The sequence below is a fragment of the Dipodomys merriami genome, unplaced genomic scaffold (assembly GCF_024711535.1).
Source record: "Dipodomys merriami isolate MVZ:Mamm:240054 unplaced genomic scaffold, mDipMer1.0.p SCAF_53, whole genome shotgun sequence".
In the NCBI taxonomy this organism is placed as follows: Eukaryota; Metazoa; Chordata; class Mammalia; order Rodentia; family Heteromyidae; genus Dipodomys; species Dipodomys merriami.
This window is the reverse complement of record NW_027206102.1, coordinates 5,965,968-5,989,000: the sequence shown is the minus strand read 5'-3', so window position 1 is coordinate 5,989,000 and position 23,033 is coordinate 5,965,968. Positions and strand designations below refer to the sequence as shown.

The following is a 23,033-nucleotide window of genomic DNA, read 5'->3' as shown; positions in this document are numbered from 1 at the left end:
ATTAATGAGATCACCTTCACAATCCATGTTAAACTTGGATTGCTAAGTCATTTTAATTCTCTCTCTTAAATGCCAACTGAGAGGGACAAATGTGCCATGATACATTCCCCCCTCCCACCAACCAGGGACTTTTGGAGACAATGGCAGGTATAAAGAAGTAATAATTTGCCCTTTGAAGCTATAGACTGGTGATTAATAAATATATAGATTCTAAAGTCTAAAACATTAGGCTGGTCTCAAAGTGGGTGAATGGATAGGATTTAGGTGTGTAAAGAGAAAAAGAATATTTCCTGACAATTTGTTTGTCTGTCTTGATTATAGTTTGCTCTTGACTTATCCTTATGTTTGCATGTTTCTCTACTAAGGTGTTCTGTGTTCCCATCTTCATGATAATTTCAACATTTTCCTTAGCACCCTTCCAACATTTAAGAATCCTTTCTCCCTCTGATTTACACATCACCGTCTCTTACTTGGATCATGGATTATTGACTCAATTTTACTTTCTTGTTTATTCCTAGATTAGTGCTGATAAGTTCTGTACTCAGCCACTAAAGTGATCTCTCTTTGATTTAAATTTGATCTTACCTGTCTCTGTTTTAAAAATCATCAGTAGTTCCTCACCTCTTTGGTAGAAACTTTGAGATATTAAGAGGGTATAAAGGCTCAGTCTTAGCTGGATCCTATTTTGTTGTTTTTTCCTTTGCTTATTCTAAACTTCTTGCTATGCTTTCATCCCCCTAATCTTGGCACTCATTTCCTCTGCCTGAAACTCTTCCCATTTTCTTGGATAACCTGGATTCTCCTGGAGTCTTACTGTCCCAACTTGAATTCCATTTTCTTTTTCTTTTTTTCTGGTCCTGGGGCTTGAACTCAGAGCCTGGGCTCTGTCTCTGAGCCTCTTTTTGCTGAAGTCTAATGCTCTACCACTTGTGCCACAGTGCTACCTCCAGCTCTTTCTGTTTGTGTGGTACTGAGGAATCAAACCCAGGGCTTCATGCATGCAAGGTAAACACTCTACTACTAAGCCACATTCCCAGCCCTGAATTCCATTTTCTTTATATAATATCTGCTTCATACTCTCCATTCATTCTTCTGTAATGTGGTGCAAAGAACATTGAAAGTGGAGGCCAAGGTTTAACTTCTTATCTTTGCTAGGAGATCTTGTAAAAATTCTTGACCTCTTCCAGCCTGCATTATCTTTATCACACAAGTGTGATAATACCCACTTTTCTTATAAGCCCATTAAGAACATCCATTGACATACTGTGCACAAAAAAATTCTATAAGCATGTCAGCCAAAGATGTTTGCCATGACAACATTGGTGGTGACAACAAGAATGATCCACCCAAGGAAGCATTTAGCTTCACAGCTTGGGTGACCTTCCTGAACCATCCAGGCCAAACTAGTGCTTCCTATGCCTCTGTCCTGGATTGGCACTCAGCTTAAATTGCTTGTAAGTTTACTGAGTGGAAAGAGATGCTTGAACGCAGATCTGGTAAGAAGCTGGAAGCTAGTCCTAAATTCCTGAAGTGTAGTGATGCTGTCATGCTTCATATGATTCCAGCAAGCCTGTGTATGTGGAGAGCTTCTTTGACTATTCTCCTCTGGATCATCTTGCTGTTTGTAATAGGAGATAGTTGCTGTGTGTGGCATCAAAGCTGTGGACAAGAAGTGTGCTGGAGCTGGCAAGGTCACCAAGTCTGCCAAGAAAGCTCAGAAGGCCGAGTGAATATTATTATCCGTAGCACCTGTAGCTTCAGCTTAACCAGTGGTGGAAGAAAAGTGTCAGAAATGTTTGTCTTAATTGGACATTAACTGAAAGACTGGATAATGATAACAATGCATCAGAAAACCCTCAGAAGGAAAGGAAAAAAATTGTATAAGCACTCATATTCCATGCTCATTAAATTGTTATGAATACTTCTGCTGCCTTCACTCCTCTTCCTTCTTACCTTTCTTGTGAACCTCAGCAGTTTTGCTGGAATATTTTTCATGTGAGACTTTGTTTTTTTTCAGGAGATGAAGATTTTTCTGAAGGGATAACAGAGCTGTTTTCCCAGCTGTACATCTCCTGCAAACCAGACAAACTTGCCAGGGTAAGTTATTACTTCTTGGTGATTTTGATTCATTTATTTTTGACACTTCAGTGAATTAAAAACTGAGATAGTAACCATTTACCATATGGAAGTAATAGCCTTGGGCAAAGCCTTGCTCTTTGTTGGTGACTTGGGAGCTATATGCATATCCAAGGTCAGAGAGGGGTAGGGAGGTTCTATATCCAGAGAAATATTTAATACAACATATATTCGGTTGCCTGCTCATGCACAGGACAAGGGATGCTTTTTCCTTTTATGCCTATCTTTCCCAGGCTCAGGAGACATTCTATAAACCAGTAAGCACCAGGCACACAATGCTTTCTGGACAGAGGGAGCTGATATAAGTCAGGATGTCCTGTTTGCTCCTAAGTCCTAGGGTAAGGAACGTAACACTTGATCTTGTTGCTTTTGTTATTAGATAATAAATTTTATTATGGAATGTCTTGTGTAGAAGAAAGACATTCCTCAAGGAACAAAGTAGCAGAATTGCACATTCCTGGCCGGCCTGTGCTAGCAAAGTTCTACCTTAAAAGAAGAAAAAAACACATAAAGAAATACATGTTTAAAATCTACTGAATGTAAGAAATAAAGAGTACAGTTTCCTGTGAATATATAATGTCAGGGAGTTTCCTGCAAACAGTAGCCTCTAAACTGGGATGATTTTTTATTCTTCATAGGGAAATAGTAATAACATTTATTATTATAACCACAATTCATTGACATTCAGTACATTTCCAGTATTGTAGAACCATCACCTTTATCTTATCCAAAACATATCCATCACCCTCAACAAAAATTTGGGGCCATTAAACCATTCAGCCCTCAATCCACAGTAGCCCTGAGTTATTTTCTGTATCTGTGAATTTTCTTACTCTTGGTACTTTATTGTTGTAGTCTGAATGTTTGGATTTCCATAATTTTCATATGGTAACACTTGATCTTTTATTCTTATCCCCCAATGCATGCATTCTCCATTAAGCCTTCTCAGAACAATCCTCAGGAACTTATCTTCTGCAGTTCAAGTGCATCTCTTCACTATTCAATCTAGTATTGTTTAAAAATAGTCAAATTTAGGAAAAGTCACAAAAAGAATATAAACTATTTCTGTGATTTTTATGCAAATTCAGTTGGTTAATATTTTCCTTCATTTGCTTAATCACTTATGCTTGCATGTATGTTCTCTTTGTGGACATACATTTGAGATTAAATTGTATATTTCGTAGTTCTCTATTCCTACATATTTTAATCTTGATCTCAGGACAAAAATGTCCCATTATTACATAGCCACAGTATAGTTATCAACTTCAGTAAATTAATCACAATGCCATACTTTTGCTTAATCTTTTGTCTATATTCCAGTTTTGCCAATTGGCTCAATTCTGTCCTTATCAATTTTTTTCTCTAAAAACCAATACATGATCATGAATTATATGTAGTTGTGTATACTTGATCTCTTTTAGTCTATAATAATTTATCAGCTTTTCCTTATCTTTATAACATCAATATTTTTGAACAACACAAGCACCTCCTTCCCTTTAGTAACTAGGATGACAGTATCAGTGACTGGCAACTGGCAAATGTAGAGTTCTTGAGGGTAAAATGTGTTTTGTTTTGTTTTTTACAAAGTATGAGGCTCATAGTAAAAAATCTTCAGTGTTGATGACCCCATTGAAACTAGCTTAGTATTCTAAATATACATGCAGATGTTCAGTAAGCAGACATGTTTCTCTATTTTTATTCCAGGTAATTTGCTAGGTGCTAGGGAAGTAATGATGAGAAGGACATAGAAAAATCACAAGAATAGAAGAAATCATGTTAATAAATATTTTTGAGGTCAATAATTGCATATGGTCAATAATTCCCCATGTGGTCCCATGTGGCAATTCTTGGAAGGCAGTTTTCAAATAATTGAAATTTTTGTCATTGAGACATAGGATATAGCAGGGGCATTGGCCTGGTTGCACTGGAAGGTGTGGTACTGGGAATAATTTCTTTTTAAATTTTTCTTTACGTTTTTTACCTTTTTTCTCCAGGCTAACAGGTTTCATACCTTGAGCCACAGCTTAATTACTCACTTTCTTTTTTCTTTGTTTCTTTTTGCCGGTCTTGGGGCTTGAACTCTTCTGCCTGGTCACTGTCCCTGAGCTTCTTTTTTTTGGGGGGGGGGATCCGGTCTTGGGCCTGAACTCTGGGCCTGTGTGCTTTCCTTCAGCTCTTCAGCTCAAGGCTTGCACTCTACCACTTGAGCCACAGCATCACTTGTGGCTTTTTTTCCTACTTATGTGGTGCTGAGGAATTGAACCCAGGGCCTCAAGCATGCAAGGCAAGCGCTTTACCACTGAGACACTTTCCCAGTTCCCTTGTGAGATTCTTATGTCCAATTAACCACTCAAAACCCAGAAGTGATGCTATAGCACAAGTGGTAGAGCACAAGCCTTGAGTACAAGAGGCTCAGGGACAGCACACAGGTCCTGAGTTCAAACCCCACAACTGACAAAAAATACAGAAAGGAAAAGAGTACTACAAGAAGCCAAGATGACGATACAGAGTCTTGAAAGTTGAGAGCCAAGGTTCAAAGCCATCCTAGGCATGAAAATCCATGAGATGTTTTTCACCAATTAAGCAGCAATAGGTAGGAAGCAGTAGAGCTCTACCCTTGAGCAAAACTCCCCAAGTTCAAGCCCAGGAATAGCACAAATGAAAAGAATTCTCATGGACTTTTCTGCCCAAGCTGGATTCAAAACACAAATGCTCAGATTTCAGCCCTCTGAGCAGGTAGGATTATAGGTATGAACCATATTTTTTAAAATCTTGAATTGCCTCTAATATTTTTGCCCTCCTTTTCACTTAATTTTTTATTCGTTTTCTCTTTTTTGTAAGTTCATGTCATCTAGCTTATTATTTAGGCCTGGCCATTCTTTCTGCAGTTTTTGTTTTGAGTTTTATTGGTTGTTTTGGAGCTTGTTATAGTACTTGAACTCAAGGGCTGGTCATTGTTCCTAATTTTTTCTCAAGGGTAGTAGGCTTCCCACCTCAAGACACAGTTCAAATTTTGGCTCTTTACGCATTTGTCTTTCTTTCTGCATTTATTTTAGGTGCTGATCCTCTGGCTTGAACTTAGGACTTGGGCTTTTTTGCAGAGTTTTTGCCAAGTTTTTGTTGTTGTTGTTTTTGTTTTGTTTTGTTTTGTTTTTTCTTTATTGCTAGTCCTAGGGCTTGAATATAGGGCCTTAACTTTTGCTAGTCATAAAATCAGGGCAGAGCCACTGTGTCTAAGGTTTTTCCCTTTCTTTCTCAAGACTAGCAGTCTCCATGGCTTGAGCCACAGATAAAGTTCTGGCTCTATTTATTTATTTATTCATTCATTCATTCATTTTTGGTGCTAGGGCTTAAACTCATGACATGGCCACTCTCCTGCTTGAAGTCAGAGCAGAGCCACTATGAATGAAGCATTTTTTGTATTGTTTTTCTCAAGACTAGCAGACTGTGACAGCTTGAGCCACAGCTTCATTGATGGCTTTGTTTATATAATGTTCTCCACCCTCCCCCCCCGTTCCCCCCCCCACACACAGGCAAAAGCTGTAAAGTTCATTTTTCGACATAATATCTTGTACATCTCATTGTTGCAATAGGTCCACCTGTATCCCTATTTAAAAAATTTGTTTTTCCCCTTCCCCTTCCCCTTCACAAATTATACCAACATCAAATACAGTGAAAACGGGGGAGTTATTTATTTTTTCGTTCTGGTCCTAGGGCTGGAACACAGGGAGTGGTGACTGTTCCTAGACCTGAAATCAGGGCAAGATCACTGTGCAGGAGTCTCTCCCCTGTCCTGAGCAAGGCTGACAGGCTCTGAACCTTGAGATGCATCTCAACATCTGGCTGTGTAAAACAAATTTGGTAATTCATAGCTGGGGGAGCTGGGAAGGTGGCTCAGTGGTAAAATGCTTACCTTGAGCTGAAGAGCTAAGGGACAGCATCCAGAGCTAGAGCGGGCCCCATCACCCACAAAAAAGAAAAAATAAAAAGAAAGCTGGGTGCCAGTGGCTTACGCCTGTAATCCAAGCTACTCAGGAGGCTGAGATCTGAGGATTGCAGTTCAAAGCCAGCCTGGGAAGGAAAGTCCGTGAGACAATTATCTCCAATAAACCACCAAAAAACCAGAAGTGGTACTGTGGCTCAAGAGGTAGAGCACTAGACTTGAGTTGAAGAGCTGAGGGACAGTGTGTAGGCCGAGTTCAAGCCCCATGACCAACCAAAAAAATAGATTCTCATGGGAAGACAGGGACATTACCCAGGCTCTAAAATCAGAGGATAGTGGTTCAAAGGCAGCCTGGGCAGGAAAGTTGTTGAGACTCTCATCTCCAATTAATCACCAAGTGTTTGGAAGTAGTATAGTTCTAGTCTTGTGCAAAACAGCACAAGTTCAGGCACCAGTACTGGCACACATGCCCAGGCTGACTATGAACTACAATCCTAAGATTTCAGCTTCTACAGTAGCTAGGATTATAGGCAGGAGCTACTACTTAAAAATATTTCATTGACTTTTCTCTTTTTTTGCCATCTTCTCATTATTTTGTTCATTTCTCGTGTGTGTGTGTGTCCTGGTGTTGGTTCTAGAGCTTGAACTCTGGAGCCTAGCCACAGTCTCTGAATTTGTTTTTCTTTTATTTTTGATGCTGTTCCTAGGGCTTGAATTCTGGGCCTAGTCCCTGTCCCTGAGTCATTCTTTTGTTGTTGGTGGTGATGGTCCTAGGGCTTGAACATAGGGCCTGATCGCTTCCTGGGGTTGAAAGCAGGGCAGGGCCACTGTGTATGAGGGTTTTTGTTGTTTGTTTTCCCTAAAAGGAAGCAGTCTCTGTGGCTTGAGCCACACAGATCAACTTCTCGCTTCTTTTACTTTTTGGCAGTTCATGGCAGATAAAATTCTCATAGAAGTTAAGAAGTTGAGGGTACTATATCAGCACCTGAAATCTGAGGATTGAGGTTGAAAGCCCAGGCAGGTAAGTCCGTAAGATATATCTCCATTCAATCCCCTAAAGAGAAAAAGTGGTAGAGTGCTACCTTTAAGAAACGTATTTCTATTTCAAGCTCTGGCTTCAAGACCCAGGACTGATACACATTCACAAATCCCTAATGGTCTTTTCTGCCTAGTTTGCCTTGGAACCGAGATCTTCAAGTTCTGTCTTTTGTGTAGCTTGAGCTCCAGGTGTAAGCCACCAATTCTCTGCTCATTTTAAGATTTGGAATTGGCGCTTTGTGCTCTTCTTCCATTCTGATTTTATTTATGTATTTGTATTTAATTAATTAATTATTAGTTGTCCTACCCTATGTATCTGGGCCTGGTCACTTATTTTGCTTTTTTGCTGAAGGCTGTTGCTTTACCACTTGAGCCACAGCTCTACTTCTGGTTTTTGCTGGTTAGTTGGAGATCAGAGCTTCATGGAATTTCCTGCCCAGGTGGGCTTTTAACCACCATCCTGAGATTTCATGCTTCTAACTGGGATTACATGTCAGCCACCAAAAAATGCCTGACTCACTCAATTTTAATATTCTTAATAGGGTCTTATACTTTTTTAATTCACATTATAATGATGATGTCGATGATGATGATGATGATGATGATGATGATGATGATGATGATGATGATGATGATGATGATGATGATGATGATGATGATGTGCAGGTCATGGGCTTGAAATCAGGGCATGTGTGCTGTGCTGTCCATGATCTTCAGCTCAAGGTCTGGAATTTTGTCTATTTCTTTTTGCTTCTTTCTTGGTGGTTAATTTGAGAGAATTGTCTCATGGAAAAGCTTGGCACTACTCAAGAGGTTGAAATCTGAGGATTGTGGTTTCAAGCCAGTCCTGGCAAGAAGTCCAAAACACTCTTTCCTTTTTCTTCTAAGTTTTTGTTTTAATGAGAAAGATGGGGTGCAGTGGAGTTGCAGTTTCATTAGCAGGTAAAAAGGATGTTTGTTTTTGAGCAATGGCCTCCCAAAGTACACTGCCTCCTGGCTAGGGATGGTGAACTGATGGTTATAATGCCGTCTGTCTTCCTTCTGTGACCTATTGCCCTGGTAACCGATTGTTTACAAAGATGTGATCCTGACTCCTGAGCAACAGGAAAAGGCACAATATCATTCCTGGGTTGGGATGAAAACCAAGTGGATCCCGCCATTTGGTGTGCTGCCTTGCTCTGGGGGGCAGGATGATAGTGCACCCTTCTATGAAGAAAGAAAATAACTTGAACAATTCTGTCCTCTTTGTTCATTTCTGACAGATGAGGGCTGTGAGAGACATTCATGGAATCATCTAGGGGACTTGTCCAGGATCTCCATTGTGTCTGGGAAGGAAGGGCCCCAAGTTTTGCTGTAGAGAGATGCATCCTGCAGTGCCATGGCCCTGGTTTGCTCCAGTGCCAGTGATTACCCAGATCAGGAAATGTCACCTGTTGCAGGTAAAATAGCTCTCAGGACATTTGTCCTGATGACCATGGAAGCCCATGCCTAGGCCAGTGTAAGCAATGGTGACACAGTGGTGCTCGTGTGGCTGGGAGTATGGAAGTAGCACAGGTGTGGATGAGAGGTGTGGGTAGCACACATGGTAGATGCCTTCTGCTCTGCCCACCACATGACTAAAGGTAATGCTGGATTCTGTCTGAAATTAACTAGGGTCTGGGGCACTGCACATTTTCTGAGATGCCAAAGCTCCCATGGGGACACAGGTTGAGGTAGACTAGGTGAAAGGGAGTGAAGGAAACCTGCAGAAAATAAGGAAGTTTTGATTCTTTTTAAAAGTTCCTTTAATGGTTAAATTTTAATCAAAATGGGAAATAAATGGAAAAAGTGATTCTAGATCTCAATTTCCTGAATAGCTAACATTCCAGGTGTGACACTATTACCCATCTCACTCTTTTTTATCTATTGAGTTTATTAGGTTCTAGACACTGTAGCAAGTAGAAAAGAAAAACTTTGTTTTGAAGTTCTATGCTTTAGTGTGTGGGGGTGGGGGAGGGTGGAGAATGTATAAATATGTTTGAAAATATGATGGAAAAATAGATTGAGAGATGTGCTAGGGAGGAGTGTTGGCAATTTACAGTGAGGTATGATTTCAGAAAAGCGTCATGTGGTAAAGTGACTTAGGAGATCAAGGCAACTCACCCAGGCCCCAGAATCAGGTAGGGTCATGAGCTCAAAGTTGAGGGTGTCTGGCCTGTCTTAGAGTCAGTAAACCAGTGTGGCTACATCACAATCAGTGTGTGGAGTAGAGGATATGCTTGCTGTAGGACAGGCAGTGGGCAGCTTGTGCAGAGCAATGAGTTACAAGTGTGGTCTCCACCCAGAAGCAGTGATCTCATCCAGGAACTTTAGCAGGTCCAGCCCAGACCTGTTTAGTCAGGGGCTAGGGTCCAGTGTTGCCTGCTTCAAAGAAGCCCTCTAGATGTATTTGAGAACCACTAGACAAGATAAGTTCCCTTAGACTATGGTAGAGACTTTGGATTTTATTCTGAAACAGAAGCTCTTGAAGGTTGGGAGTGAGAGAGTACAGGATTTAATTTAAGAAATATACAAAGTGGGTGCCAGTGGCTCATACCTCTATTCCTAGATACTCATGAGGTTGAGGTCTGAGAATCCTGGTACAAAGCTATTCTGGACAAGAATGTCTGAGACACTTAACTTGAAGTGGAGATATGGCTCAAGGGGCAAAGTGTTGGTTTTGAGAAAACAAGCTCAACAAATTCAAAGCCCTGGCTCTAAGTTCAAGCCCAAGTACCAGCACAAAACACACAGGCCAGGCAATGGTGGCTCACACCTGTAATCCTACTGACTCTGGTGGGTGTGGTCTGAGGATGGTAGTTTGAAACTAGCCCTGGCAGGAAAATCCATGAGATCTAATCTCCAAATACCCACTGGAAACAGCTAGAAGTGGGGCTATGGCTCAAATAGTAGAGCACCAGCCTTGAGTAAAAGCTCAGCCACATTATGCAGGGCCTTGAGTTCAAGCCCCAGTACTGACACTGACACAAACATAAGCACATATACACACACACAAACACCAACACAAGCAGTGATGGTCACTCATGGGAAGGAAGCACAGGAGCCCAGTGGTTCCCCTCTCAATTCTCAGGGCCCTCTTGTCCTCTGGAGACACCCCAGTTTTTCTTCCAGCATAATAATTATTATTACAAAATATTAGAATTATAAATATAATTACTATATTAATGCTATAAGTGCAATGATATAAAACATTTTTATAAAATGTATTAATATGTTACATATTATATTCTATAACATACATACATTATATATTATATAATATCTAGTAAATATACAAATAAATATAAATGTTATATATAATAGATAAAATATACATGCTACAATAGTAAATGAAATATAATGATATAAGTATAAAAATATTATAAATATACTTATTATTATACTAATTATTCTTCAGGAATCACAATGTGGCTTAGTGGTAGCGTGTTTGCCTGGCATACATGAAGACCTGGGTTTGGTTCCTCAGTAAACAGCAAAAGCAGGATGTGGCGCTGTGTCTTAAGTAATAGAATGCTAACCTTGAGCAGAGACAAGCTCAGAGACAGTGCCCAAGCCCTGGGTTCAAACCCTAGGACTGTCAAAAAAAGAACAATATAGTAATTCTTCTACCTGCTGGAGCCCTGTAAAACCAGACACACTCAATCAACTGGGACCTTGAATTTGAGTTCCACAAACATCAAAGATGATTTTTTTTCTAGTCAGTCCTGGGGCTTGAAGTCAAGGCCTAGGCACTGTCCTGGAGCTCTTCTGCTCAAGTCTCATGTTCTACCACTGTAAGCCACAGCACCACTCCAGTTTTCTGGTGGTTAGCTTAAGATTAATGTCATGGACTTTCCTGCCCCGGCTAGTTTTGAACTGAGATCCTCAGATCTCAGCCTCCTCAGTAGCTTCAATTACAGGGGTGAGCCACTGGCTCCAGCTCACAAACACAGTCTTAGCTTCCAGGTCAGTGCCCTGGGCCCCTCCAGGCTAGCTGGTCCTCTTCTTCCCCAGCTTATTGGTGCTGGCAGCAGGTGAACAGGGCAGCGTAAGAGAAGGTGGTTCCTAGTTAACTGGGGGATCCTTTCTGTGTACTGCATGTCCTGCATTAAAAACCCAAACCCCCAGAGACACAAGTTCATTCCTTCAAGGTGGACAATCACCCAGTTCAGAAATTTAGGGGCACCCCTTAAAATCAACCTCTACTCTGATCAGGAGCCCGAAGTGACTGTACCCCTTTTTCCCAGGTTTAAGTTTTTCATTCTCGTTTTCACTATTAGAGTGTGTGTGTGTGTGTGTGTGTGTGTGTGTGTGCGTGTGTCTGTGTGTGTCTGTGTGTCTGTGTGTCTGTGTGTCTGTGTCTGTGTCTATGTGTGTTTTAGTTAGGTAGTTGTACAGAGATGCGGCCATGCAGCAGAGCAGTTCCTGGGTGCAGTGTTTTTTGAACCATGTCTCCCATTTCACAATTCTCACCACCCCTGACCTCAGTTTTCTTAATCTTTAGATTATGTAGTGAATGTTTGGAATTCAGAACAAGCAATTCGGGGCTGGGAAGTTGGCTCATTGGAAGACTGCTTGCCTCACTCACATGAGGCCCTGGGTTCAATTCCTCAGCACCATATAAGCAGAAAAAGCCAGGAGTGGTGCTTTGGCTTAAGTGGGAGGGCACTAGCCTTGAGCTGAGGAGCTGAGGGACAGCACCCAGGCCCAGAGTTCAAGGCCCATGACCAAAACAAAACAAAACAAAAAAATCAAAACCAAAAACCAAGCAATTCATGTCTACAGTGCATCTTGATCTGTGTCATCCCTTCAATATCTTCCCCCTGCTTCCCCAACCATTCCCTTATTTTTGCGGGACCTGTCAAATCCTTAGGAGCCAAAGTGGAACCAGCCGGGTGTCCTACATAGGGATTCATAACAGAGGAGAGAGGAGGAAAAAAAGCAGTATGATGCACATGAAAGTTTGCCTTTATAATTTCACAGTGCATTGCTATTTCCTACTCAGATATAATAGTGTAAGCGTATAATGATACCCCAATGTTATCAACAAAAGGTTTCTGTCCAGGGTGATATCACAGAAGGTAGCACTGACATTCATTTGAAAAGTATATCCACTAAAATATTCAAATGGAAGGGAGTCTTCTTACCATAGATATATAAATGAGCTCAAAAAACAAAACACTTAACAAAATGTCTATTGATGTCAATTAAAATGTTAGTGCAATTTTATTTAGTGTGAACTGTGTTTATGAATGTTTAGATTGCAAATGGGAGTATTTTATTTCTGCCCACTTTCTCAAATCTCAGGAGGTTCATAAATAAAACAAATTTCTTTCTCCATTATTTTGTGATTACCACTTTCAAATGGCTCCCTGCCCATAGATTCTAATATTTGTGTCACAATGATTGGTAAAGACTTGAGCCTCTCCATTGATTATAATGACTCCCATTACATTCTGAAAGAGATAGTATATTAACTTCATCTTCAGACAGAGAGGTAAATTGATGCCAGCATGCTCAACGATTTTATGAAAGTTCATGCCATCGGTATCCACCATCTTTGGCAATGATGCATCAAATATTTATTTATTTATTGATTGATTGATTTTATGGTCCAGTCGTGGTGCCTGAACTCTGTGCCTGGGCGCTATCCCTCAGCTCTTCAGCTCAAGGCTAGCACTCTACCACTTGAGCCACAACTCCACTTCCGGTTTTTTGCTTTTTGCTTATGTGGTGCTGAGGAATCAAACCCAGGGCCTCAATCATGCAAGGCAAGTGCTCTAACACTGAGCCACCTTCCCAGCCCTGCATCAACTATTTAATGAAGGAAAACTGGGAGCCAACCTCTGTTTCAATGTCTAGGAATGGCCTGGAATTAAAATGTATAAAAACTTCATTTTCATAGAGCTGATGTTCTAGATGAGGATACTAACTGACAAAGAAACAGTTAAAAAATCCAAACAGGCTTGGAAGGTGGCTCAGTGGTAGAGTGCTTGAGACCCTGGGTTCGATTCCTCAGCATCACATCAGGAGAAAAAGTGGGAAGTGGCACTGTGGCTCAAGTGGTAGAGTGCTAGCCTTGAGCTGAAGAGCTGAGGGAGAGTGCTCAGGCCCATATTTCGTGCCCCATGACCCCCCCCAATCCAAACAGTGGCAAACACTATGAAACAAAAGAAAATGGAGAAATGGAGTTATTTAAGTTCTGCCTCAACCACAACCTTGGGTGCAGCTACCTTAAGATGATCAAAAGAGGCTTCCGGGAGGAAGTGGCGCTGTAGCTCAAGTGGTAGAGCGCTCGCCTTGAGTTGAAGAGCTGAGGGACAATGCCCAGGCCCAGAGTTCAAGCCCCACGACCGACAAAAAAAAAACTATATAAAAGAGGCTTCCTGGAAATGGTGACTAATGAATTAAGGTGTGAGTTCCGCAAACGAGTCATGAAGGAAAGAGTTGGGGAAAGATGATTTTGGGCAGAGGGGAACACTTGGAGCAAAGGTTGTGAGGTGGGAGACTTGGTGTTTTTGAGGAACATCAAGGTTGCGTGTCACTGGAATGAAATGAGTGAAGAGGGATGGTGGCAGATGCATATGACCCAGAGAAGAGTCTGGTCACATAGGGTCATATAAGCAAGGGCAATCAATGTGGGTTTCTTCTAGAACTTTCCACTGTGGATAATAGCAGGAGGTATCACTATGTGATATGTGCTTTTCAAGGTTCACCATGGTGGCAATGTGGAGAATAAATGAAGAGTGAAAGCCAGGAGCCCTGTGTGGCCATTGTTTAGTACAGGTCAGTGTAGATTAGAATGTCAACAATGGAGTAAAAGTAGTAGATGAAGTAGTGTTTGTTGTTTATTGTTTTTCTTTTTCTTTTTGCTGGTACTGGGGCTTGAATTCAAAGCCTAGCAATCTCACTTAGTTTTTCACTCTAGTAATGCTGAACATGTGAGTGACAGCTGGACTCTTGGCCATTTTGGTGGTTAAGTGGAGATAAGAGTTTCACTGACTATGCTGTAGGGGTTGGCTTTGAACTGTGACCTTAAGATCTCAGCCTTCCAAGTATCTAAGGTTACACGTGTGAGCCACTAGTGCCCAGCTTGTGGAAATGGTTTTGTAAAATGAGACATTAGAACTTGCTCCAAAGATGATGTAGGCTTTTGGCTGAAGCAAATAATAAGATAGATGGTAGAACTATTACAATGAGAAGATGGTAGGAAGAGAAATGTTCTAGCAAGCAGGGAAAGGAATCTCAAATTCTGTTTTAGGCAAATAATTTTGCTTCACCATTGAGAGATAGCCTGGCTAACTGGAGCTGTCTAGTAGACAGGCCTTTAATTCCCCAAGCCTGGGAAAGAGCATTTTGAGTTAGAAATTGCATTTGGTGATTACCAGGGGGAAGGGATCATTTAAAGCCTGGAAAGTGTGGAATATCACCAAAGGAGGAAAAAGAGGCAAGCATACTGCCCAAATTTGTTCTTAGTCTCCACATTAATCACTAGGTGTGGTCAAATACTACAGTCACTGAAACTAGCTACAACTATTGTATTATTTTTTTTTGGGTGTGCCATTCCTGAGGCTTGAACCCAGGGCCTAGGTACTGTGCCTACATGGAAGATTCCTGACTTCCATGATCAGACTTACTGTTTTCCTTCTGACTTTCCTGCCTCAGTCATCTTTCCATGGCTTACAGCCAAGGAGCTTGTCTTGGATGTAAGTGTAAGCCAGTTATCAACAAACCACAGGGTATGTTCAGAAGCAGCCATCTAGGATCTGCTGACTTTGCCCTGGGTCTGCACGCTCCATCCCTGGTCCATAGCAAAGGAACCACAAATGCATAAGTTGATGAACCAATGCTAAAGTGGATGGTTGTGGCTGGGCATGGTTTGGATGTACTGATGAAGCCACTCTAAGGTGGCTTAGGCATCACTGTTGGACCAGGTTTGTTAGATTTTAGAATACATGTTTCAATACATGTTCTAGTCAAGACTGCATACCTTTGTCTCTCCCAATCATCTCACATCCCAAGCATGGCACACCCCCAAGTTCTCATCTCATTACCCAGTTAAGACTACTTTGCCCATTTTCTGTGCATAGATTCATTTTTCTGAGTAATTCCTTCTTTATTTTATTTATAACACTTAGTACTAAACCACTGGCATTTAATGATTCAGTCTCTCATTATTCTCTGAGAATGTCTTTTATTCTATGGATCTATGAAATCCTTTGGGGCAAAATCTGTGACTTAAAACCATGGCCCCACCCTACACCATAGGACATTGAACATTAATAAGCCCTGAAGCAAGGCCTGTTGTTTTAGAGGTCATCTTTTTAGGAAATCCTTTTCCCAACTCTAATTAAATTAGGGTTTTTAAAATTTAAGTTTGAAACACATTTCACCCTCTAGGTAACTATTTTGATTGCATTGGTCTGTTACAGGCTATAAGTCCCTCTCTGCTCCTGGTGATATACAAGGTTTCTACTTAACATGTGAAAAATGGAATGCATAAAAAGATCAGTGAAGGCTGGGAATGTGGCTTAGTGGTAGAGTGCTTTCCTAGCATGCATGAAGTGTGACATAAACAGAAAAAGCCAGAAGTAGTGATGGGTTTAAGTTGCAGAATTCTACCTTTGAGCAAAAAAGCTTAGTGGCAGTTCCCAGGCTGAGTTCAAGCCCCACAACTGGCAAAAAATATCAGTGGAGATGGGCTGTGAATGCAGTGGCCTCATGAACAATTATCTGTGTGGTTGTGGTTTTCACAGTGCAAATTACAGCACACCAGGTCATTCTTTCCAATCTGCATCCCTTCTTCTTGGGAACAAACTCTTCCCTGCAGCATGGGTCTTCCATGGACAGGAGGCCTCATGAAGGCTGATTTATCCTTACCGAGTATAATTGAATCCTTTGGTTTGCACATCTTAGCTCCACAGAAAGCACCGTTCCCAAATGTTAGGGAGAATAAGCAAGTTGGCAGTAGCTAAGCTGGGCTAGGCAGATGGGGTAATGTGAATTTACACATATATACTTTGCCTAGTCCATAGGTTTCAGAGAAAGCATGAAAACTCAAAAACATTTGGAATTTAAGGGGCTTTGAAGAGGCTTAATTCCTTAATGAAAATTAGCATCATTGTTTCTTAGCTATGAATGACTTCAGGAAAAAAAAACTAAAAATGATATTATTTGAAACTGGGTACTAATGGCTCATACCTCTAATCCTAGTGACACAGGAAGCTGAGATCTGAGGAGTGTGGTTCAAAGCCAGCCTAGATAGGAAAATCCATGAGACTCTTATCTCTGGTTAACTATCAAAAAGCCAGAATTGAAGTTGTTGTTCAAATGATAGGCCATCATATTTGAGAAAAAAAAGAACTAAGCCAATGATACCCCATCCTGACCCTGAGTTCAAAACCCACCAGGAAGGAGAGAGAGAGAGAGAAAGAGAGAGAAAGAAAAAAAGAAGAGGGCAGAGAGAGAGAGAAAGATAGAGAGAGTGAGGCAGTGATGGGGGAAGTAATAATAATAGAAATGTAATGACAACAAATCTAAAGAATGTGGCAAAGCCTTTAATAAGTTCTTGAAAAACAAGGGATAGGAGCTCTGCACAAGTAATGGCTGAGGAAGCTTTATTGAAGTAGGATGCCTAAACTGGGCACCTAAGACTCATACCTGAAATCCTAGCTACTTAGGAGGTTTATGGTACAAATCCAGCCTGGGCAGGAAAGTCTGTGAGATTTTTACCTCCTTTTTTTCTTTCCAGTCCTGGGGCTTGAACTCTGGGCCTGGGCAATGTCCCTGAGCATTTTTTGCTCAAGGTTAGCACCCTACCACTTGAACCACAGCACCACTTCCAGCTTTTTCTGTTTATGTGGTACTGAGGAATCAAACCTGGGCCTTCATAAGCATTAAATTCTGGAAGTAGAACTGTGGCTCAAGTGGTAGAGCACAAAAGCTCAGGGATAGCACCCAAGAAAGAGATGGAGCACTAGGACTGGCAACATAAAGAAAATATGAACTATTTACTTTGTGCCACATCAAGTATTTTGGACTATTTAAAGTATCAAAAGATAGTTCTACTTAAGAAATCATGGCTTAAATGTCTGGGTGTGTGTGTGTGTGTGTGTGTGTGTGTGTGTGTGTGTGTGTGTGTGTCTGTGTGTCTGTGTGTCTGTGTGTGTGTTTGTGGTACAGAGAGAGGAGAAAGCATGGAAAGCCAAGAGAGTTCTAAATCTAAGACTTCAGAGGCCATCTTTCAGAGAAAGCCTGCAGAACTGGGAGTAAACTAGATCCAATGCTGTGCTTTGGTCAACTAGTTGTAAGAAAGCCCCAACTGGCCACTGGTGTGGATTGCAGGAAAGAGGATAAGGCAGTAAGAATAGAATTAAAGGGGTCTGAGCCACTCACACAAATTCCAGGTATCATTTCCTGGTTATATGTAGGCCCAACCTTTGATCTTCAGTAAAACCAGGAATTCACAAAAGTGAAAACTTGTAAGAAATAACTGAAATAAATAAATGACTAGAGGTGTTCAGCAGCAAATTTTGGCAAGCAGAACACATGTGAACAGAGCAAAATGGAAATGATCGACTCTGACAAGTGGTGGTGGGGAGCACAGAGAGACTCATGCACAGAGCTAGGCTCTGAGTTCAAGGCCCACGACACAAAAAGGAAGGAGTAATGATCAAAACTTTTCCAATTTTGATTTCTAGCATGAGCCTATATATTCAAGCATTTAGCAGCCCAATAGACTTCAAGTAGAACAAACTGTGATCACTTAACACATTGTAATTAAACCATCAAAGATAGAGAACCTCCAAAATCACACAATTCATCACACACAAGACTTCTTCAATGAGATTATGAACAATTCCACGTAAGAAACCAAGGATGTCAACGCACAACAAGTGCAGCAAATTTACAATGCTAAAAGCTAGACTACACAGAGAAATGAATGAGGTCTTATCTCCAGTAAGCAGCAAAATGCCGAGCTGGAGGTTTGCTTCAAGTGACAGAGTACTATGGAAACCCAGAAAGCCAAACAAAGCTAGGTATTCGTTGGTGGCTCATTCCTGCTATTCTAGATAGTCAGAAGCCTGAGATCTGAGGATCACAATTCAAAGCCACCTTGGGCAGGGAAATCTATGAGACTCTTCTTGCCTATTAACCACAAAAACAAAGAATAAAAGCCAAAGTAGAGCTGTGGCTTTACCTTGGGTAAAAGTCTCAGGGACTGGAACTAGGCCATGATTTCAAGCCTAGAACTAGCACCTAAAGAAAGAAAGAGAAAAGGAGAGAAAGAAAACAAAAACAAAACAGAAAGCCAAACAAGAGCACAGATCTATAACTTCAAGCCCCAGCATGCATGTGTAGGTACACACACACACACACACACACACACACCCCAAGATTGAAATACAAGCAGTAATGAGGTTATGTTGAGTAAATCTTTGATGTCCTGAAATCATGAATATAAATGACAACTAGATACCAATTGATATAGATATAGATAGATAAACTCTATAGATTATCTATCTGCTAAAGATAACAGATCTATCTATATCTGTAACAGATTATCTGTAGAAATTTTATCTCTCTCTCTCTCTCTCTCTCTCTCTCTCTATCTCTCTATCTATCTATCTATCTATCTATCTATCTATCTATCTATCTATCTATCTATCTGGCTATCTGTCTACATAGAGAGTGCGAGACAGAGAGAAAACAATCTTGGGGCTTGAACTCAGGCCCTGGACACTGTCCCTGAGCATCTCTAACTCACGGCTAGCATGCTACCACTTGAGCCACAGCTCCAATTCTGGCTTTTTCTTTTTAGGTGGTACTGAAAAACTGAACACAAGGCTTCATGCCTGCTAGGCAAGCACTCTAACACTAAGCCCCATTCCTAGCCCCTAGTTAAAGGTTTTTAAACAGAAGTACTAGAGTTCAAACTGAGAGCCTCTAGCTACTAACTAGATCCCTCTTCCTCTGCAGGGGATCTTGTACTTGAGCTGACTCCCCTAGCCCCTACCCTTCATCACTTTGGATTACAAAGCAATTGATGAGGACCTAATAGGAAATGTTGATGTTTTCTTTTACCTCATCGATGGTATTGACTACTGGTAACTCCTACCAGAAGTGGATTTTGACCATGAGTTGCTCCTATTTTCACCACCAAGTTAAGTGAAAGAGAATGGAGAGATGCCCTGTGACCCATTGATCCTAGTGCAGGGAATCCTGAATAAAAGGAAAGAATTGTGCATACAAATGTGGTAAATTCACAAAAGGAAGAGAAAAGCATCCTGTACCTGGCTTTACCTCCTGATTCCCCCTTCACCTCCATGGTTGAATCTTACTTGGCCATATTTGCAACAATGTATCCTTCTTAGCAGTACTTCCTGTGCCTCAGCCACAGGTTTCAAGTTGCTTTTATTTTCAGGGTTTGTTTTGTGACTTCATCTTTTTGTATGGCCTTTTAATTTATTTTTTGTATTTTTTTGTCCATCATGGGGCCTGAATTCTGGGCCTGGGCACTGTCTCTGAACTCTTCAGTTCAAGACTAGCTAGCACTCTACCACTTGAGCCACAGTGCCATTTCTGTTTTTTTTCTGCTTATGCGGTAGAGAGTAGCCTTGAGGAAGTAAGCCCAGATACAGCACCTAGGACTTGGTTTCAAGCCCCAAGACTGGGACACACACACACACACACACATACACACACACACACAAACACACACACACACACACACACACACACAAGCTACCTACCTTTATGTACGAAAGATACTTAGGTTCTGTGCTCTCTTAAAATGTTTCTAATCATGTACAGTTGTGTAAGTATCTCTCATTTTAAATGATCATTCTTCCCTTCTGTTTAAAAATGAAATTATGAGAGCCTGGTATCCATGGCTCACACTTGTAATCCTAGCTATTCAGGAGGCTGAGATCTGAGAATCACAGGTCATTGCCAGCCCAGGCACAAAAGCCCGTGAGCCTCTTATCTCCAATAAACCACCAGAAAACCAGAAGTGTGCTGTAGCTCAAGTGGTAGAGCACTCGCCTGGACTGAAGAGCACAGGGACAGCACCCAGGCCCAGAGTTTAAGCCCCATGACCAAAAAAAATAAAAAGAAAAATTATCAGAAAAAATATTTTTGTAAAGCAGATATTTTCTAAGGCCAAAAAACCTTCAGAATTTCTGGTCCATAAAATGTTATGTGCATGGTCTTTCTGTAACTCTCCAATGTATATTCCTATATTTTTAGGGGAAGTTTATATATAGCTTTTACTGTACTACTCAGAAGAGATTTATGCTCAAATATCTAGCACCCTTGAATATGCAGTCCCATGACTTTGCAGGAAAAGAATGGAAAGAGATGGAAACCCACGACAGGAATGAAAGGGAGTAAGGCAGTTTGCACTTCTTACTCACTGTGCTCTCAACAGCAGGGGAGAAGGTGGAGAGGACATCAAATGGCACAGATACTGGTAAGGAGTTTTCATTCGCTTTGGCAGTGGTTTCTCCTACAAAAGGGAGATGTATAAGCACAAAAGAAAGGTTCATTGACATTTTTGCTTTATTATTATGTGATTTATTTTTTAAAAAATTGAGCCATTTTTGCCTACAAACACAAAATACTTTAGGATGAAGGCTAATAAGATAAGCAGTCTTAAATTTTCATTTCATTTCAAATATAAAAGTATTGATCTAGTCAGGTGCTGGTGGCTCACGCTTGTAATCCAAGCTGCTCAGGAGACTGAGATCTGATGATCTAGATTCAAAGCCAGCCCAGGCAGGAAACTCCATGAGACTCTTATCTCCAATAATCGACCAGAAAACTGGAAGTGGTGCTGTGGATCAAGTGGTAGAGCACTCGCCTTAAGCTGAAGAGCTGAGGGACAGTGTCGAGGTCCAGAGTACAAGCCCCATTACTAGAAAGATAGATAGATAGATAGATAGATAGATAGATAGATAGATAGATAGATAGATAGATAGATAGATAGATAGATAGATAGATAGATAGATAGATAGATAGATAGATAGATAGATAGATAGATAGATAGATCTAGCTGGGCACTGATGGCTTAAGCCTGTAATCGTAGTTAATCAAAAGGCTGACATTGGAGATTTGCAGTTCGAAAGCCAGACCAGGCAGAAAAGTCCATGAGACTCCTGTCTCGGATAAACTACTCAGAAAAAGCTGGAAGTGGTGCAGTGGCTTAAGTGGAAGAACTCTAGCCTTGAGTACAAAAAGGGTCAGGGATGGTGCCAGGTCCTGAGTTCAAGCCACAGAACTAGCAAAATAAAAAGTATGTATCTACACAAGAGTAGAGTAAAAAGTTTCAGTGACATGACCTTCTAAACAAGAGGAAACTATAGTCAGAAACAGATCAATTGCTGGCAAGGGCTGTGAACAGACACAAAGGTGTGGCTACAAACTGGCATGAAGGAACACCCTCAGGTAAGCCTCATACATACAGAAACTATTCTTTTTTTGCGGGGGGGTCCGGTCGTGGGGCCTGAACACTGGGCCTGGGCACTGTCCCTCAGATCTTCAGCCCAAGGCTAGTGCTCTAACACTTGAGCCACAGCACCACTTCTGGCTTTTTTCTTTTTGCTTATGTGGTGCTGAGGAATTGAACCCAGGCCCTCATGCATGCAAGGCAAGCGCTCTACCACTGAGACACCTTCCCAGCCCAGGAACTATTCTTTATTTGTGTATTACAATATACTGTGATTATGTAGTATAAATATAGCTATGATTCTATAGTATAAACATAAATATTATTTCTCAATACAGTGTCATATTGCAAAAGAAACAGTATACAAATTGTAGCTCAACTTTGTCCTAGAAGACTATCCTGATTCTTAGTAAGGGAATCAATATACATTACAAAAATGAATATGTTTCAAAAATAATTGTTCTGTTTTGCCTTTAGACATCTCTTGCTAGATCAACAAGTACATCAAGTAATTTAACTATGTTATATCAAATACTGTATTATGGAGAGAACTTTTGCTTTCCAGTAAAGTAAATAAGCTTGTATTACACTTGCCTTCCTACACAGCAACTGGAAAACCAGACAAAATAGAAGAAAGAACTATTTTCAGACTGGAGAAAAGACAGAACAAGACTTTGGTCCAGGAGAAAAGAAAAACAAAGTGAACCCTACAGTTGTGCTTTCTGCCTAGAGAAAAGTTCCAAACCACAACACACAGAGGAGAACCTAAAGCCAACAGAACTCTCACAGGCAAAATAAGTCAGGGATAATGTCTGGAGTCAGGGAAGGCTGAAGCAGCTACCACATGAAAGTCAGAAAACTTCAGAAGATGCAGCTATGTAAGTAAAATGTTCCAAGAATCTACAGATGTGCCCATGTGACTTTATCTGAATAATACCCTGTTCAAGCACTAGGTAATTCCACAAAGCTGGAAGAGGAACTACCTGAGTAGTAAGTGACACAATCCCCAAAGCTCAAGCTAGGCTGAAACATCAGGTTTCTAGGCAACCAAAGTGAACAGACTTCATTGAACACCTGAGGGCTAAGAGTGAATTCAGAAAAATTAGGGCTCAGCAGTAAAGATAAACTAGTCTTTAAGAATGAAGGTTACATTAGACTCACTATAAATAAGCCAAACAGAAAGAGGGAGGGGTGACATTGTCCAAAAAGAAATGTACTCTTTACCCGACTTATGAAACTGTAACCCGTATCTTTATAGTAACAATTAAAAAAATTTAAGTATGAATCTGAACTATGTATATCATGACTAACTGCCAATTAATGGAAAGTAGAACTGGGCCATTGGTGGCTCATGACTGTGTTCCTAGCTACTCAGGGGACGGAGATCTAAAAATCACAATGGAAGGAAAGCCAGGGCAGAAAAGTTTGTGAGGCTCTTATCACCATTTATTT

General features: G+C 40.9%; 1 protein-coding gene across 1 annotated transcript in view; it reads left to right on the top strand.

Moving 5' to 3' along the window:
- LOC138811456 (uncharacterized) overlaps window positions 1-22,762 on the top strand; it is a 69,635-nt gene extending 46,873 nt beyond the window's left edge. Inside the window, exons 10-12 of the mRNA XM_069999178.1 lie at window positions 2,018-2,097; window positions 20,478-20,606; window positions 22,188-22,762. Of these exons, the coding sequence (XP_069855279.1) occupies window positions 2,018-2,097; window positions 20,478-20,606; window positions 22,188-22,211 (233 nt within the window). The 3' untranslated portion in view covers window positions 22,212-22,762. The remainder of the gene's footprint in view (window positions 1-2,017; window positions 2,098-20,477; window positions 20,607-22,187) is intronic.
- The last annotated feature ends 271 nt before the right edge of the window (window positions 22,763-23,033 follow it).